The sequence below is a fragment of the Crinia signifera genome, chromosome 6, assembly GCF_055691185.1.
Source record: "Crinia signifera chromosome 6, ASM5569118v1, whole genome shotgun sequence".
NCBI classification, from domain to species: domain Eukaryota; kingdom Metazoa; phylum Chordata; class Amphibia; order Anura; family Myobatrachidae; genus Crinia; species Crinia signifera.
Window position 1 is genome coordinate 101,056,191 of NC_139222.1, and position 18,311 is coordinate 101,074,501.

Genomic DNA, 18,311 nt, shown 5'->3' on the forward strand with positions numbered 1-18,311 from the left:
AAACCAGGTGAAATGGAGTCTTGAAGTGTGGCAGTTTAAAACCAGATGAAAGCCAACCACAGAACCTGTGTAATTATGTGTCCCGAATTAAAGGGATGAGTTGGTAACCCTAGTATAGACCTCAAAACTGCCTATTGTAAAATTGGGGGTCCTACCACTAAATGGGGCAGATGTATTAAGCCAGGCGAAGAGATAAACTGGAGATAAAGTGGAAGGAGATAACACACCAGCCAATCAACTGCCAACTGTCAGATTTCAAACTCAGCTGATTGGCTGGTCATTATCTCCTTCCACTTCATCTCCACTTTATCTCTTCGCCAGGCTTAATACATCTGCCCCAATGTTTCATCTGACTTTGCTATCTCCAATCTTCATACAAATACAGTATGTATAGCAGCTGCATAAGTATTTTTTTCACTGCTCTTGCTGCTATGCAAGTTGGCCATTTTGTCTTAGTTTTTGTAATAGGTTATTAAAATGGATGTTAGAATGGGAAACCTGCATTGGCTAGGAAATATTTACTACCTAAATCTGAGGGGCCTAGTGTGTCTGAACCTTTCTTGTATGGTTAGCCAGTTGCAGGACTGGATGCCTACTACAGAACATCCTCCAAACAGTGGTTGTATCTGAAGACTGGCCTACATTACACCTTCCTTATGAAAGATTTGATGTTGCTCTACTTTTTCCTGACTACAATTTCCACTTTTTGCAAATTTTTAAACCTTTTTGAGGAAGCCCAGAATAATTGGTGCGGTAAAATAAGTGAATGGTGGCATGTTACATGTAAATAGCCAATAACCAAAATATTTGCTCATTGTTATAGTAGAAAAAAACAGACACCTTTTTAGCAAATTAAGTCCTTGCAGATCATTTTAACCATACAGCATAGGAGAAAGGGACTGTATTAGAGGGTGCGTTGTGATTTATATGAAATTTTTTCTTTATTCGTAATTATAATTACTAATCCCTTTTTCAGTATGGGGAATTTATGTACAAATAGCAGTGAAATATGTATGCTGTTGCTGCAGCATAGTTAATTACAGTAGCTCTATCGGTGGAGCCCTGCTATAGGGGACCAGACCGCTCCCGCCTGGTAATGCTCAGCCTGCAGCCAATGACAGTGCACCTGCCACTGCTACTGGACTGTGAGATGGTGCCATTCATTGATTGCTGATTTGTCATATATGGCTGGATCTTGGGAGACTAACCTTGACCCAGCAGTTCCAATGTCACACAGCATAGCCAAATTCACTACCGACTCTGACCAGCTGAGTTACCTATATAATTCTGTAAGTTGTGTTACACACAGACACACACCATATTTGTCTTCTCCCCCCCCCCCTTTTTTATATTTTTATTTACATCATTGATTTAAAACATTAACACATTAACAAGGGATACAAAAAAGAAATGGTGGGGGGAAGGAACTCGGATCAAATTCCATAATGGTTTCCGGTTTTTAAAGTGGTGACACCAAACTCCCACTTGCCTCCACGCGACTGCTGCAGGATGCTGTACTCCGGTTTTCCTACTCATCCATTGTCCCATCTGAAGGCCCTTTACAAATATCTGAGCTGTTTAAAGTTAGCATGGAAAGATTTGATATGATGGGGGATAAAGTAAGTGCTGGCGGATTCTGGTGCGCTACAAATGAGAAAAAAAATACAGAGCTTTAATAAGTTAAATCAGCATTCAGTAGACTTTAACTTTTCTATTCAAGTAACCAGTGTTCAACAACTCAGCGCAGCTCTCCTCTAATGGTGGGGTTCTTAACTCTAGTCCTCAAGTACCCCCAACAGGTTATATTTTCTTTTTTTGTAGTTGTGGACCGGTGAATTAATCTATATTGCAAAATCTTGCAAACATGTCTTATTATGGGTATATGTTGCAGTGGAGAACCCCTGGTTTAAAATTCCACATCAAACTGGCCGTGCCATCCGTAACTTCTGATCCTGTGATTTTCCCATGTCCAACAGAAATAGCATTACATCAGGGCAGCGCTGCATCAATCTGATATGAATACTTTGAAATAGTACAAAAAGGGTAATGATGTTGCAGTCTATATTATACAATTTGTATTCCCCTTCATGTTTCGTGTTGCACTCTAGGGGGTAAATTTACTTAAGATTCTAAAAATGAAAAGAAGTGATGTTGCCCATAGCAACCAATCAGATTCTGTTGAACACTTCTCTATTGTATCCTAGAAAATGATAGAATGTTATTGTTTGCTATGGGAACATCACCTCTCTTCATTTTTAGAAGCTTTAGTAAATGTACCCCTAAATCTGTGAGGCAAACGGGTGATTAGCCAGATGAGTGGTTCCCAAGCTGGGTGCTGTGGCATTCTTGGCGGCTGTAAGACACCTGCTGGGTTTCTAGGACCTACTTGAATTATTTAAGGTAAAACCCTATTCCCCATTACATAGATAGATATAGATAGATATAGATAGATATAGATAGAGAGATAGAGAGATATAGATAGAGAGATAGAGAGATAGATACAGAGATAGAGATATATATATATATATATATATATATGTGTTTGATAGAATGACCCGCCACTGGGATGAAAACAAGTAGCTTGGTCCGGTGCCCCACATCCACTCACAATTGAAGAGGAGAAACTCTGGACAACTTGTGAAAAAAATTTACTAGACACCAAGCTCCGTTCGTATCCACGTTTCAATTGTATTTTTCACAATTTTCGTCAGGATAACAAAAAAGAAGAGGCATGCTTACCTTATATCCCTAAGAACCCACACGCCCCGAGTGGACGCCAGCCTCCAGGCGCACGGTCCCGCCGTGCAGTGCGTGACATCGTCGCACAGCGTCTTCGATTGACAGGTTGCCATGACAAAGACGCCAGCTACGTCTGACGTATCCCCGCCTGCTGCGTGGGGAGCCGGGGATACGTCAGACGTAGCTGGCGTCTTTGTCATGGCAACCTGTCAATCGAAGACGCTGTGCGACGACGGCGCAGCCGATGACGTCACGCACTGCACGGCGGGACTGTGCGCCTGGAGGCTGGCGTCCACTCGGGGCGTGTGGGTTCTTAGGGATATAAGGTAAGCATGTCTCTTCTTTTTTGTTATCCTGACGAAAATTGTGAAAAATACAATTGAAACGTTGATACGAACGGAGCTTGGTGTCCAGTAAATTTTTTTTACAAGTTGTCCAGAGTGCCCCATTACATACCTGCCTATATATATGTGTTTGTATAAATTCCTTAAGAAGAAACTTTTGGCCTAGGGGCGCAATGAAACAAAATGCTGATACTATAGAGTGCCGTGATTCAATAACATTTTATGTAACACTGGGTTACATAGTAAATATGTGCTGTTACATAATCATGTGTATAAAAAGCTGTTTACTAAATGGGTTGTGTATTATATAATGTCTTGGTACAGGACGAGTATCCCGTATCCGAATATCCGTTATCCGAATTATTCCGAAATACGGACATTCCAGAAAGTGAAAAAAATTTTTTTTTTTGCTAAAAACTCACTGGGGACATATGTAACAGCATCACTGGGGACATGATATGTAACTGGCACTATATATGTGCAAGACAATGATTGCTTGGCATTCAAATTCAGTGCTGAGATAGTACACACATTTTGTTCCACGTTTTGAAACCTTGTTTTTTGAACAATTCAAATATGTTTGTGTGTATTTTATGTGGTAATAAAATATATTTGTGTGTATCTTATGTGTTTATACAGCATAAATGCAAGATACTTCAAAAATACATCATTGAAATATTAAAATATTCCGAAATACGGAATAATCCGTTATCCAAAATTCTCCTGGTCCCGAGCATTTTGGATACGGGATACTCAACCTGTACTTGTTTCCTAGCACAGCGCCCACAATATTACATTGTATGCCATCTCATCGCATCGCATGCGGGTATATGGCATGCGATTAAAAATTTGTATAAGCCCCTATACGATTTTAAATTGTATAAGTACCCTAATGGGTGATTATAATGTGAAATACACCCCCACGCCACCCCCAATATCAACGCCTGCCAGAAGCGTGGCGAGCGCACCGGTACGCGTCCTCCGACCTTTTCATACCCCCACTATCCACGTCGGCGTGGAGTTGATTTTATATAGTGTGGCAAAATCAACTCCACGCCGACGTGGATAGTGGGGGTATGAATAGGTTGGAGGATGCGTACCGCCGCCGCTCGCAACGCTTCGGGTTCGCATTGATAGTGGGGGTGCTTTTAACATTGTAAGCAACTGTTACGGTGCTTATACAATTATTAATCTTATAGGGGGACCATTTAACATTGAAAGCACCCATTAGGGTGCTTATACAATTTAAAATCGTATACCATTGCATTGTATGCCATATACAATGGTATACAATTTTAACATTGTATGCCTTATGGTATGCGATGTGATGGGCGCCGTGCTAGGAAACAAGTTTCCACTCTAGGACTTGGAAACTTACTCAAATCGCTTTCAGTATCTAAGAAACTGGAATAATTACTTGAAACATTTTCCTTTTGGATATTGTTGGCAAGCGCTAAGTCCTGGTTTTGTTCCAACCCCGCACCTGTGATGTAAGAATTAGATACATCTGTCCACGTGGTATGATCCCCTTCAAAACAAAAAATATAAAAACAGTTAAGGAGTGATTTTAATTAAAATAATTGACCTTATTTGGAAACCGTCTTTGTGAAAATGTTTTTAACTTTTTGTTTTCATTGATTTTAATAAAGTTCTAGGATGATAAAGATCAATATGAAGCATAAAACAGAAATTGAGTACTTTTTTAACCAATGCAGCTTCTTTCCAAATGGAATCATTCTAAATATTTTGACATTTTATTATCAACCAGGGAATGAAAGTAATGTGCCCCTTTTAATCCTTGTCTTTAAATTAGCTTTTCCTTGTTTGGATAGGCACAGCAGCAGTTGATATGAATGATAGGCTCCTGGCTGGGAACATTCAGTGACCGAATGGAAGAATAGGACTTTTTGGTGGTGAACGCTCAAATCTTGGGCCTTGCCTAAGTGCATCATGGTTGTTACCTGACAATGGGGCAGATGCATTATAATACTTCCTGCTTAGCCTCATTAATGAGGCAAAGCAGAAAGGGACACCGACAAGCTGTATTAACATCTTGTCCACCGAAGGAGGGGGAGCGCAAAATCCCCCCTCCGGCGCTGTCCCCTCCTGCAAACAACGCATCAGTTCAGCCTGGCGCCTCTGCCTGAATTGCCTTCTTGCCTATCGCATGATCTCATGCACAATCCCAAGTCAGCAACAGGGCTAGCGTTGTCCCTGCAGTGGGAATAGGACAACGCTAGCCCTGGGCTGGCAAAGTGGTTGTGGCGGTTAAACTCCTAGGAGACCATTAATACAAAGCCCCGTGCTACTAATTACAGGAGGTTTGAAGGGGACAGGGGATAGTTAATCCGCGGGCTGTCCCTAGCGTACATTCGGCGCACTGATAACACATTTAAAAAAAAATGTTATCCTCCCAGTTAACTAGCGATAAGTGCAGCATATGCACTTAATGCTAGTTCATACATCTGCCCCATTGTATTATGCTTACTAGAACTTGAACTTACAGCTAGGCTGCCAAGAAAACATTCAAGGGATCTCTTATACCAAGATCCATCATTTCTGATGACAACCAATAGTATTCTTTCTAAGGGATGCTGAGCCTAGTTTTTGAGATATGCATAGCACGAGTTTGCCAAAAGGTATAAGAATCCTCAGCTTATCGGGATAAGGTCAAACCTGTTTAATGATGGATGGTGTTTATGATGATCACAATTGGATGGTGGTACCGTGTTTCCCCGATAATAAGACGCTGTCTTATTTTTTTTTTACCAACAAAAAAGACCATAGGTCTTCTTTTCGGGGGAGGGCTTACTTTAATAGACATGCCCCCAGTGCTCCTTAATTAACATGCCCCCAGTGCTCCTTAATTAACTTGCCCCCAGTGCTCCTTAATAAACTTACTGAATCGCGATAAATCAGGGTAACAGGAAACACAGCACAGAACTTTTCAGCACTGCGCCACAGCCGTCCTGCAGCTGCGTGATCTGCGCAACGACGTCATGCGCAGCTTGCAATGCATGACTGGGACCGCGAGTACGGCAGAAGCGGCTTCAGTAGAAGCCACTGCTGACCGTATCTACACCATGCGGGTAAGGGGAGTTAGGGCTGGTGGACGGGGACATCGGGGGATTTTCTGAACGGAAAATTTCAAAATTTGGATAGGTCTTATTTTCGGGGGAGGGCTTATTTTGGACCAGCGTCCAAAATCTGGGGGAGGTCTTATTTTTTTAAGAGGTCTTAAAATCGGGGGGAAACACGGTAGTAGGATGTAACAGATAATTCTATGAGCAACAGTCATGTCACAAATGGTGTCTGGGTAAATGTCAGCTGGGAATGCAAACACTTGGTCATGATCACTATGAACCCCATAGCAGACCCATGGTGGCATTTTTACATTGAACTCATGGAGATAGGGTTGGCAGTACTCCTATATTTGTTTACTGAAGCCAGATGAATGTAAGTTTGGTAAGTGATTGTTGTCAATGGCAGGGAAAAAAGTTAATGAAGAGGTAAAAAATTGAGACTTAAACAGACCAACACAGAAGAGCAAATACAATACTACAATAAGCTTGATTGTCATGAGAGCTTTATAGTTGTGGCATACAAGTGAGGGCTCTTCACTAGAGGAAATAGTGTGGATGGTGCTGAATTCTGCTTTATGTAGCATCTGAGGCAATCTTAGTTCCTCACAGTAATCAATGCATAGAAATAAAATAAAAATGTGAATCGGGCACTAAACAATCCCCCAAAAAATTAAAAAAGGAGGAGGGGATAGGGAAATGTAAGCCACACAATCAAGAAGGCTGTACCCAATTCACACTGGGAAGGGTGGTTGTGTACATATAAAGGTTTCTTTAACAGGTCCCAAGATTCACCACATGAAGAGAAAATTCAAATACCAATTTTTGGGGACTGCAAGGATTCTGTTTGTGCCTTGGGACTTTTCTGGGTTTTTTTCTTTTTTTCATTTTATGTCAGGACCCTTACTCAGAAATACTGAGTAAGAGTCCTCAGTGCAGTTAGTGCTATGCAAGAATGCTGCAATTGTCACTTACAACAAACTTCTAGTAATGCATGTTCATGTACAGTTATTCATGGTGTCTGTTACCTGGTTCCTCACTAGGGTTTGTCTAGGTTGGATAAGGACATTCACTGAGTACAATGCCAGATATTTCGGTCACTTTTCTACTTACCTATTCCGCTGTCATATTCCCTGCTGGATTTCATATTGTTCGAATTGGGATCTTCACACTGAGCCTGATTGGCTGTAGTGGTCTTGGTAAAATGGAATGACTCTACATAATCTGCATATAACATTAAATGACAAAATACTGCAAATTAATTTTCTCATTTATTATATTCCTAAAAATGTTACTGCATACTGTATATTAACGTTTCTAAAATGTATGTATGTATATATATATATATATGTATAAAGTCCAGTATAAAGAGCACTCACCAGTCTTCCAATCTTAATGCCAATAAAAGTTTAATACATCACCAGAATTTCAAAGCAGGATGAAATTCTGGTGATGTATTAAACTTTTATTGGCATTAAGATTGGAAGACTGGTGAGTGCTCTTTATACTGGACTTTATATTTGGCTGTACCCCTGGGACTACAAGCCTGAGTTGGCACCCCAGCTGCTGCTAATTGAAATTTGTGTGTGCTGGTCCTACAGAAATATATATATATATGTATATATATATACTGGATATCCCTTTTTAAACAAGAGGATATTTTGAGTGTATACCCCAGCACTAATAGAAATGATTTGCGAGTGTTGTCCGTTTCCCTGGATATATATATATATGGAAATACACAAAGAGAGAAATTCCCGCACCAGTGTTCTTTTGTAGACAATCCTCTACCCTCAAAAAATTTCCTAGATGGGGGAAACCTGTTATCTTACCCCAACGAGGTCTGAGGGGTGCTACCCACTACTTAGATACAGTATAGACATGAACACCCACAAAGAAAATAAGTATTTCTATGGGTGCACTGAGGATCAAATAATTACATACATAAAAATTAACTTTTAATGTTATTACAATAAAAAGTCTCATATAGAAGAGAGACCTGATATCCTTGATATGGTGAAATATTAAAAGATAGATTGTGAGTAAAGAAATGAAATTCTACGTGAAATTAGTTTAAAAGGAGAGAGAGAGGAATACACATGTGTGTGCGTATGAGTCTATGATTTCAATATTTGACTTTATAGTACTGTATCATAGATCTCAAAACATTTTTTCCCTGTTTCCTTCTGTAGGGAATAATTTCCTTTTTACATGGAATTTATGTCTGTACGAATTCTTGGGGATCACTGGACATGGCTCTACAATATGACAAGGAGATTTACAACTCCTAAGTCCAGTGAGACAGGTAGCCCTTCAAGTTTACCTCAGTGTGTTTGCTAATGTACTACCTCATGAAGTTGTACCATTTATCTGTATAATCAGGTATGATCAGTCTAGTCGTTTCAGTGAGGGGTGCTCTATCTGGGGGTCTAGATGCCCGGTTTTAATATCCAATGAGATGCTGCGTGTGCCCTATGTTTCTATAATAGGCGTTACATATTAAGATAGGGGTGTCACTCTGATTCTCAAAGTATAGTATCCGTATTTTTGCGGTTTATCCGCTGGATCTTCAAGTGACAAGTTGGGGGTACTTGGTGTCACTCTGGGTCTGGCGATATTATTGCATATCCATACAGAGTTTATCGCCCATGTAATAGGCGGATCACCGCTGGGACGTTATTATTTATATGTTATGTATTGCTGTCAGACCTAGACACAGATTTTATTGGTATATATAAATCTGTTTGCCGTACCCTTTCCTATGGTGACATACCCCTAGTTTCAACCCGTAATTTGAGCGGTTCACCGCCGGGTCTTATTATTGGGTGTGTTCTAAAGTGCTTCTCACAGCAGCACTGGATATTGTATTGGCTATTCAATCAGCCACTTAGCAACTGTTCATTGTCATATTTATATCCTGTGGCAGGTCTGCGGATATTGGATGATCTCTATTTACTCATATACAGTTATCTCACTCACTGCCACGCTATCCGATCTACAATCTACCGGGGTGCATGGTACACACCAAGGGCGTAACTACCATGGGTGCAGGGGGTGCAGCTGCTATGGGGCCCAGAGCTGAGAGGGGCCCATTTTGCCTGTCAAATTATTATATGCTTTATGCATTTTTAGCATTAGGTGAGAAATAGGGGCCCTTACAAACTTTTGCTATGGGGCCCACATGTTTCTAGTTACGCCACTGGTACACACCATCCGATCTGTTTGTGCAATCCCTGAATCTGGATGTCGATACGCATGAGCTGACTAAAATGTCAAAACTGCTCGTATATTTTACATACAAGTCTGCACTCTCCTTATTTGTGATAAGGTACACTTCATGGGATAGTAAGTGTTTAGGAGGGACTGTCTCAGGGCATCACAACTTAAATACACAGTCACTTTTTATATCCTTTATGTCTATTATTTATGTATGCACTTTTTATTTCACATACTCTCTACCTTCAAACATATAGTAGGGACCTCCATTCTTATAATTTCACCACTTTACTATCCCTATTCTTTATTGTGATGCCCTGGGGGGGTCCTTGGCTGGATCATGTTTCGGGGTTCCCTGCGTCCCAGGTGGTGACCCCAGAGTGTTAGGGACCTGCTCGACAAGAGGTGACCTGGACGATTGGTGGGCAGGCCAATATCACTGGCCAATGATATACCAACAACCTCTTATTATATATTATATTATAATGTGATGATAGCATAGTACATTTGCACCCTCTCTCTCTCTGTGTAACCCATTTATTCTCAGCAGATGGCACCTTTCATTACTGAGGGTGTGCAATTTAGAGCCAATTTCCCCTAGCATCCCCAACTAAGACTGCCCCTGTAGGCAGGTACTACCCCACCTGTAGAACTTGCCCCATGCAGTACTGGGCTGCCGCGCAGCAGAACCCAGCAGTGAAGGGTTAACAGGGAGCGCGCGAAGTGATGGTGGCCAGGCTGACTGACAGCCTGAAAGGACGAATGAGGAGGCGGCCGGAAGTGAAGGGGGCAGGACGAAACGTGAGGGGAGGACGGCGTAGAGTGAGAGAGAGAAGACGGGGACCGAGTGTGTGCAGCAGAGCAAAGCCCCGGGAGAGAGACGCCGCAGCGAGCAGAATGTCACCAGCCAGCGCGAGAGCCCCGGGGAAGCTGTGGCAGGAGCCGAAGACCCCTGGGAGACGTGAGCCGGCGCAGAGGACCCCAGCGTGAAGCAGCCCAGAGCAGGAGCGGCGCGTCTGAGTGTGGCAATGCTGCAATAGCAGCGCTCACACTAGAGTGCCCCTGCAGAAGAGGGAGAAGCCAGTGCCGGCCTGACAGACAGCTGGAGCACGAGTCGAGACGGGCAGGAGTCTGCATCTTGCTGCAGTAAAAAGGTACCTCCGTGCTAGTGCCCCAAGACCCACTCCCTGTCACCAACGCAGACTATTGGCACACACAGGTACCCGCCCATGTGAGTGGCCCAGGCTGGACTCCCTAAAGCACTCCCTGCCACCAACGTAGTTTGATTTATTGGGTAAAGGAAATAAATCTCTCCATTGCCCCTCCGTAGACTACCTATTCCCCTCTCACCCTTTTAACACCTGCAACCTTCCGGGAGCTTGTCCTAGTTCCACCAACTTGGGGAGATAATCCTACTAGCTCAGGGGACTTATCAGGAAATCTTACAAGTTAGAAAACCCCATTTCTACTGTTCACAAGTTGGTTCAATTTCAATTTACTCCAATGTAATTTATCTTATGTGTCCTTAAAAGGACAAAATGACCATAAGGTATGCCTATGGATCTGTACAGGAAATAATTGTAGTTCCTGGTCTGGTGATACTAGTGTTCTCCTCAGAGTCCAAAGTGCAAGTGAAGGGTGTATGTCTCTGTATGCCTATTTATAGGTAGTAGTGAGTGACCTCACTTCCTGTGAATAGACGACGACGAGACTCGTTATCACACCCACCGGATGCGGAAGTTGCTGCGTGTGTATATATATGTGTGTGTGTGTGTGTGTGTGTATTATGTTCATTGTTGAAACTTGATACTTTAAGGCTGAGTGATTCAGTAGGATCCTGCTTAGATCTGGTGCTTATCCTCCTGGGCCTTTTGATTTCGTCTTACAAAGAATGCTCTGTAATTGTTATTCTTTTGCCCATACGTACAGAGAAATAAAGAAACAAAAACATAGGGACTCATTTTGAGATGAGAACAAAGGGGAAAGCAAGTACATCTGCACCTGGAACAAATCATCTTGCAATGCAAAGGGTGCGTATCCATGGTCAGGGGTCAGCAGTAGATCGGGCTGCGCAGACCGTATTAGTGTGGATGGAGATGATCATGGAGGAGGCGTGGCTTAGCAGTGTCATTCACAAGGCTTGTTTATATAAGTTATACAGCATATTGAAAGAACTCCCAGCATCATTCATCCTTGTTCCTCTACACTCAGCCCATGAGTAAAAAGGAAGATATACAGTAGATGCACAGCGCTACCAGAGATGTTAGCACGTTATAAATAATATACTATATAACATAGGAGGTCTAACCCATTATTTGCGAGGTGCTGTTGCTGTGACGTGTAAATGGCACCCAATTTTTCACCCCTCGCAGGCTAGTTTCCGCATGATTTGCCCCTATGGGAAAGCAAATGTTTATGTGTGAATTCCATCCACTGTAAAGTGCGGCCCCTGGCATGATGATCAGCATCAGCGAATGCATCGCAAATAATAGGATTGACCCCACAGTGTAAATTTAGAACAATTGTGAAATCTTGAGCTTTTTTATCATTTTTATACTAATACAAACTGATTTTTTTTTTATTAAGTGAGGATAATTTTCATGATGAGCTTAAGGAGATATGTTACCTGTTGCATTAGCAGGAACCACATTGTCTGTAGTACTCATATTGTGATCCCCGATGACGATGTTCTGAGACTTATTTATTTGAATGGAGTAATTTTTTATAGTAATCTGTTGTTCTCTCCTTTGTGACCCTGCGATATAGGTATACTGTAGGTCAGTTTATTATTTAGTGTACATCAAATGTCTATTTAGTATGGAAGGGTAAGGCAGAAATGTATAATTAACAGTTATTTATATAGCACACTCATATTCCGCAGCGTTTACAGAGAATATTTGTCCATTCACATCAGTCCCTGCCCCAGTGGAGCTTACAATCTACAGTACTTGTCTGTTTTTTTTATTTCACTGGAATTCCTTACCATAAATACATGAAGTAGCTGAACGAAACAATCCCGCACATTACCAGATATACATATAAATCATAGTGTGTATTTTGACCTGATTACATATTTCCTATATTATACTGTAGTATATAATTTATCACATCTGTTTTAGATAAGAAGAAGTTGAATACTCTAACCAATGGGATGCAGTTATTGATTTATTCTTGGAAGTGAAACAAGGTTTGTGGTTCTTTAGCAATAAGCATACCTCCCAAATTTCACCGTAGGCAAGGAGGGACATCCTCGCGCGCCAAAGGCGTGCCGCCAAAATTAAGGGGCGTGGCCTTTCGTCAAGGGAGTATTTTCCAATGCTGTGGGGGCATGTCTAGCAGCTCGGTAATAGGCACACAGCGTCTATTCGCCAGGTGACAGGGGGGACTCCTAACTGCCCCCACCCCCCAGTCGCGGGACATTTCCGGCCGCAGGAGGGTAGCGGGGACGTCTCCATAAACCAGGACGTTTCCCGCGGAAAGCGTATGAGTGTATAAAAAAAATTATATTGCCTATTACAAATATACAGTTCATTCTAAATGATATGATATCTCCTCATGTAACTTTATCTGCTGAATAGAAAAGTCACAATTATACTTTGATAGGCAGTTACTATTAAATAGATGCAGAGCTCTAATTAATTACTGCAGGAATTGTGTCCTCAAGAAAGTGATCTGTGTTACTCTCCTATTTCCAGTTGTCATCATAGTGCAATGCATTAACTATCCATCCCATTGGCAGTCCAGGGCTCCTGCTACATTAAAGCCTAAAGACCTCCCACTGGGGCTGGGCATTGGAGCTGGTTCCAGCTCCCTAACAGCCTCCTCACAACCTTCACTGCATTAAGTCACCCCTGACTGTCATTCATTGATTCTCCCCAGTCTAACTGTGTAGCTGGTATATTCTGCCTGTGATTGCTTGGATTTCCTCTGGACGCTCTGGTTTTATGCCACAATCCAAAAATATATACCGTTAGTGTGTGCGTGCGTGTACATCTGGTAGGGAATATACTGTACTTACTGGGGAAACATTTCCGAGGTTACAATGGTAATACAATAAAGACCACTTAAATATTTAGAGTAAACCACAGGACACTACCGGCCCTGGGCAGGACGTGGGACCATAAAAAAGAACCTTGCGAAAACCGGGACAGTTATAATTACACTATAATTATAATATTTACTCACTAGGATTTGTACTATGGGGGTGATTCTGGTTAGCTGGATAAGGTACGAAAAGGGCAGATTACCGAGCGCCTGTGATACCGCCCCACCGAATACCTTCCAGCTCCGCCGCCAAATCCCTGTGTTAACATGCAAGGAGATATTTAACAAAGACACATCGCCTCGCATGTCTCCGCTGCAGGAGAAATCATTCGATTGTCGCCGACCATTGAATGGCTTCTCCTACCGTCGCAAATAAAAGTCAGTGGGAACTGACTTTTATTTGCGAGCGCCGGGACAAAGATGGGGCAGACAGCTGACATCCTGTGACGTCAGCCGCCCGCCCACGGCATACATCATCCCACCAGCGTACCGATGGGAACACTCAGCATTCCCATGGGCGACCCCCATTGCCTTCTGCCCCTGGCCCGCCCCTTGCGGATGGCTCGGTGACTATGCAAGTTGACAAAGCCATTTGCAAAGCGGAGCTGTACATGCGCATAATATACCATGCGCAGAGCCCCAATCATCGGAACAGGGCCAAATTTGCCTGTTCCGAATAAATCAGAATGAGGGCCTATATCTGTACATACTGTATATATGCCTGGTAATATATATTTAAATACTGGGTCTAAATGCCACTGGTAATCTATGTTATCAGCCTTAGAGATGTACCATTATTATGCATACTTGCCTACCTGACCCTCTCCATGAGGGAGACAATGCTCTGTTTCTGGTCTTCCCTGGTAATGTATGATTGCCATCACCTGTGGGGAGCTAGGTAATTGATAAGAAAGGTATTTCACCACAGGTGATGGCAAACATACATTACCAGGGAAATAATAAGCCACGCCCTCATTTACGTATGCCACGCCCCCTTTTCGGGCGCTCGCGCGGCTTCGCCGCGTGAGTGTCCCTATTTTAATATTGACAAAGTTGGGAGGTACGAGGGTCAGGTAGGCAAGTATGTTATTATGTATTTAACTAAATGTTGATATTAATCATCTCAGGCAACTACATTAGTGACAATAGTTTTATCATGACCAACTGCTGAATAAATTGATACCTGTGACTATCTTACTATATATCTAGGGCAGCATGGATGGTGTAATGGTTAGCATTACTGCCTCACAGCACTGAGGTCATGGGTTCGGTTCTCACTATGCAGAGTTTATATATTCTCCCCGTGCTTGCCTGGGTTTCCTCCGGGTACTCTGGTTTCCTCCCACAATCCCAAAAATATACTGGTAGGTTAACTGGCTCCCAACAAAATTAACCCTAGAATGTCTGTGTGTGCGTGTACATGTGGTAGGGAATATAGATTGTAAGCTCCACTGGGGCAGGGCCTGATGTGAATGTTCCAATATTCTCAGTAAAGCACTGCGGCATATGTGTGCGCTATATAAATAACTGGTAATAAATAAATAAAAATCCCTACTTCTTGTATTATCTATCTCCTCTTATTATACCTTCACCTTAATTCAACCAGCAACGTGCTTGCCCTTTCCCTGTCAGCAGCTATTAGATGCAGACTGCAGATCGCTGACAGCAGAAGTCAGGGCATACTTAACAACCTTGTATATTATTTCCAGAACTCTCTCATATGGTTATTACTAATGACAATCTCTACAATGCTTTAGATAACAGAGAAGTCATCTACTAAATATCTGCAATGTGTCAGCATTGTGTCGCTTTGTCATTGGTATCGTCATGACCAGTTATCTGACCTATAGGAACAACAGTAAAGTCGCCAAATAATTCCTACTGTAAGGAGGTATATTGTCTACCCCTATTGAATATAGGATTTTCTTTTCTTGACTACATAATGAATGCTGATATCATATTGGTCTACATATCAAATGCAGATATTTGGGCTTAGTTCAGACCTGATCGCAGGACAAATTTGTTCTCAAAATGGGAAAAACCATGTGCACTGCAGGTGGGGCAGATGTAACGTGCAGAATTACTGTGCAGGGCAAAGGTGGAGGTTGAACCATTTCCACCTCACCATTAGAAGTGGTGGAACACAGTTATAGAATAGCTCTCGTTGCTCTCTTATTGAGCTCTATGTACAGACAAGAGAGGACATTGCTCACATTAAGCTGACTGCTGCTTGTGACCATCAGCATCCAGTCCCTCCCAGTGTGCCTCCGCCATCTGACCACCGCCAACAAACTACAGTAAAGAAGTGCAGTGTTGATCCAGCCCAGGCTGTGTGACTGTGTGGCTCCCCGTGGCTGCTGTTGGCTGCCTGCTGTGTGGCTGTCTGAATCTGATGAGCCCTCACCCCACTGGCCCCTGCTGCCACAATGCAGGAGCACACATCGGATTGGTCTATATGCACCAAAATGTCATTATGACTAGTCATCATCATGCATATTGTTAAGGATATTGTCTAGTGTGTACGCAGCTTTAGTCTGAATGACATTATGACCATCAAATTGAGGCATCAAATTGGCTGTACAAAACCAACTGGTACTTTCAAAAAGCTTTGTAATGTGAGCCTTTTTTTAAAAACAGGCCACCTCTTTTTCAATACCAGGTACAGTGGCTCGCCCCTCAAAGTAAAGTGTGCAAAGTATCATTTCAACCATGAAAGTGATGCAGGAGACACATTCAGTCAATGTTTCAAGATTAACATCTTTGCAACTGCTAGAATAACTAATAGAATTTGGATCATTTCCTCTTTCTGGGGCCCAAAGACCAATCAGTGAAACAAGAACAAAGGCAAGCTACTGGGTGTTTTGGTATGCACAGTGGAACCTGATTAATAAAATGAATGACTTTATTACAGAATGTAGCAATTTACCCACACTCAGGGCCGGAGCTACCACTAGGCAGCTTTAGGCAGCTGCCTAGGGCGCTGGCCACTAGAGGGCGCCCCAGTACTGTGATCATGTAAATTAAGTTTTTTACTGGACTTCGTGCGTTGTAGGGGAGTCTGACACTTCCCCCAGCACATTTTGCACATTGGAATGCTGTTACCCAGGCCTGGGAGCAGGTACTGCATTCTGTGGGTGATTGCTTGCCTCAGCTTCCAGCAGCAGCCGGCAGTTATGAGGCTTGTGTCCTTGCTCTTCTGCTTCCTGCTGCTGCTCTTCACACAGAGATCGTCTGGTAGCTCCGCCCCCTCCAGCACAAGAGCCGATCCTGCCAGCAGCCAGATCATCCAGACATACAGAAAAGGTGACTGGCACAGTACTTTATGTATTTGAGGGAGGGGAGGTGCAGGGATGGTTTTACATGTGAGTTGGGGGAAGTGCAGGGATGGGGGACATGTGTGTTGCAGGGCTGGGGAACATGTGTGTTGGGGGAGGTGCAGGGCTGGGGGACATGTGTGTTGCAGGGCTGGGGAACATGTGTGTTGGGGGAGGTGCAGGGCTGGGGAACATGTGTTTTGGAGGAGGTGCAGGGCTGGAGAACATGTGTGTTGGGTAAAGTGCAGGGCTGGGTACATGTGTGTTGCAGGGCTGGGGAACATGTGTTTTGGGGGAGGTGCAGGGCTGGAGAACATGTATGTTGGGTAAAGTGCAGGGCTGGGGGACATGTGTGTTGCAGGGCTGGGGAACATGTGTTTCGGGGGAGGTGCAGGGCTGGGGAACATGTGTTTTGGGGGAGGTGCGGGGCTGGGGAACATGTGTTAGGGATGAGGCTGGGTGCAGGGCCTGGTTACATGTGAGTAAGGGAAACTGCAGCGTGCAGGCCAGGGGTACAGGTGTGTGAGGGATACTGGAGTATAGGTATGGGAAGGAAATATATATAATATATTATAGTCCTGGCTCTTCCTTTGAAGTACATTGCTGCACATCGGGTACCCGCACAGAAACATATATATACTTTATTCCTAACGAATAACGAAACCGGGTAAGGGGGGCACATTATTAGAAGTTTTGCCTAGGGTGCCAAACCGCCTTGCACCGGCCCTGATCACACTGCCAAATATCATAAAGCAAGGAGCCTCATCGTGCAATTCATTTGGGACCTTGACCTGTTTCTTCAGGTACCATATAGGCTCTCTAAGCATAACACTGCGTGTAAATTCCCAGAATAAAGGTATTTCAGTGTAGTTTGGCAATGCTTCAATAATATTCCAGGAGTCTCAAAAATAAAAATATCTTTCATCCAGTTTGCATGTGAATGAAGCAAAGGCTGTGCCTCTGAGTCACCAAAATATAATCATAATAATCTCAGTATGTAACTAGTAGAAAGAGTGAGAGAACAGAGTTTTACCTCAATACGGCATGTACCGTGAGATGCCTTGCGGGAGAGTACTCGCAGGTGCTGTACAGCTACAGTATACTAATGTTTGTGCCAAAAAAATGCATATAGGATGCACAATAAGCTTCTGCTGATTTAAATGATATGAACATGCCTATATTCTGTGTGCAACTGCTGTATTTTTGCAAAAAAAGCAACTCACATATTTTCATATCTTCCTTCTTTTCAGTCAGTGGTTGAGTTGTATTTGGGCCGTCCACGACTTCAGCTGCTGTTGTTTCTAGGGGAAAACACAACAGATGACCGTTTACCTTTTCAGAAACAGTTGTAAGATTTATGCTTTTGAGGAAACTGTAACTCTTCATGCTATGGGCGTGATATATACTAAGTTAAAAATGTGGTAAAAAAACGGTTTTTGGGGTTTTACCGATTTTTCGAATGTATTAAGATCCGGTCGCCGCATTTTTGCCAGCTAGGTCAGGGTTGCCGACTTTAAAAAAATCCTCTTCGGGAGAAGCCCGGAGAGGAATCTTCCATTACGAGTTTTGGGGGT

At 42.9% G+C, this 18,311-nt stretch overlaps 1 protein-coding gene across 4 annotated transcripts in view; it reads right to left on the bottom strand.

Annotated features, from left to right (window-relative positions):
- Positions 1–894: 894 nt before the first annotated feature.
- The window catches only part of ZBP1 (Z-DNA binding protein 1), a 47,024-nt gene continuing 29,607 nt past the window's right edge, over positions 895–18,311 (bottom strand). For 2 of the 4 annotated variants that reach the window (XM_083146561.1, XM_083146559.1), the window contains 5 exons: positions 17,961–18,038; positions 12,006–12,134; positions 7,277–7,387; positions 4,462–4,611; positions 895–1,644 (listed from right to left, as the gene is read on the bottom strand). In XM_083146561.1, coding sequence (XP_083002687.1) covers positions 1,529–1,644; positions 4,462–4,611; positions 7,277–7,387; positions 12,006–12,134; positions 17,961–18,038 — 584 coding nt within the window. In that variant the 3' untranslated portion in view covers positions 895–1,528. The remainder of the gene's footprint in view (positions 1,645–4,461; positions 4,612–7,276; positions 7,388–12,005; positions 12,135–17,960; positions 18,039–18,311) is intronic. The other 2 variants (XM_083146560.1, XM_083146562.1) reach the window with 2 other exon arrangements.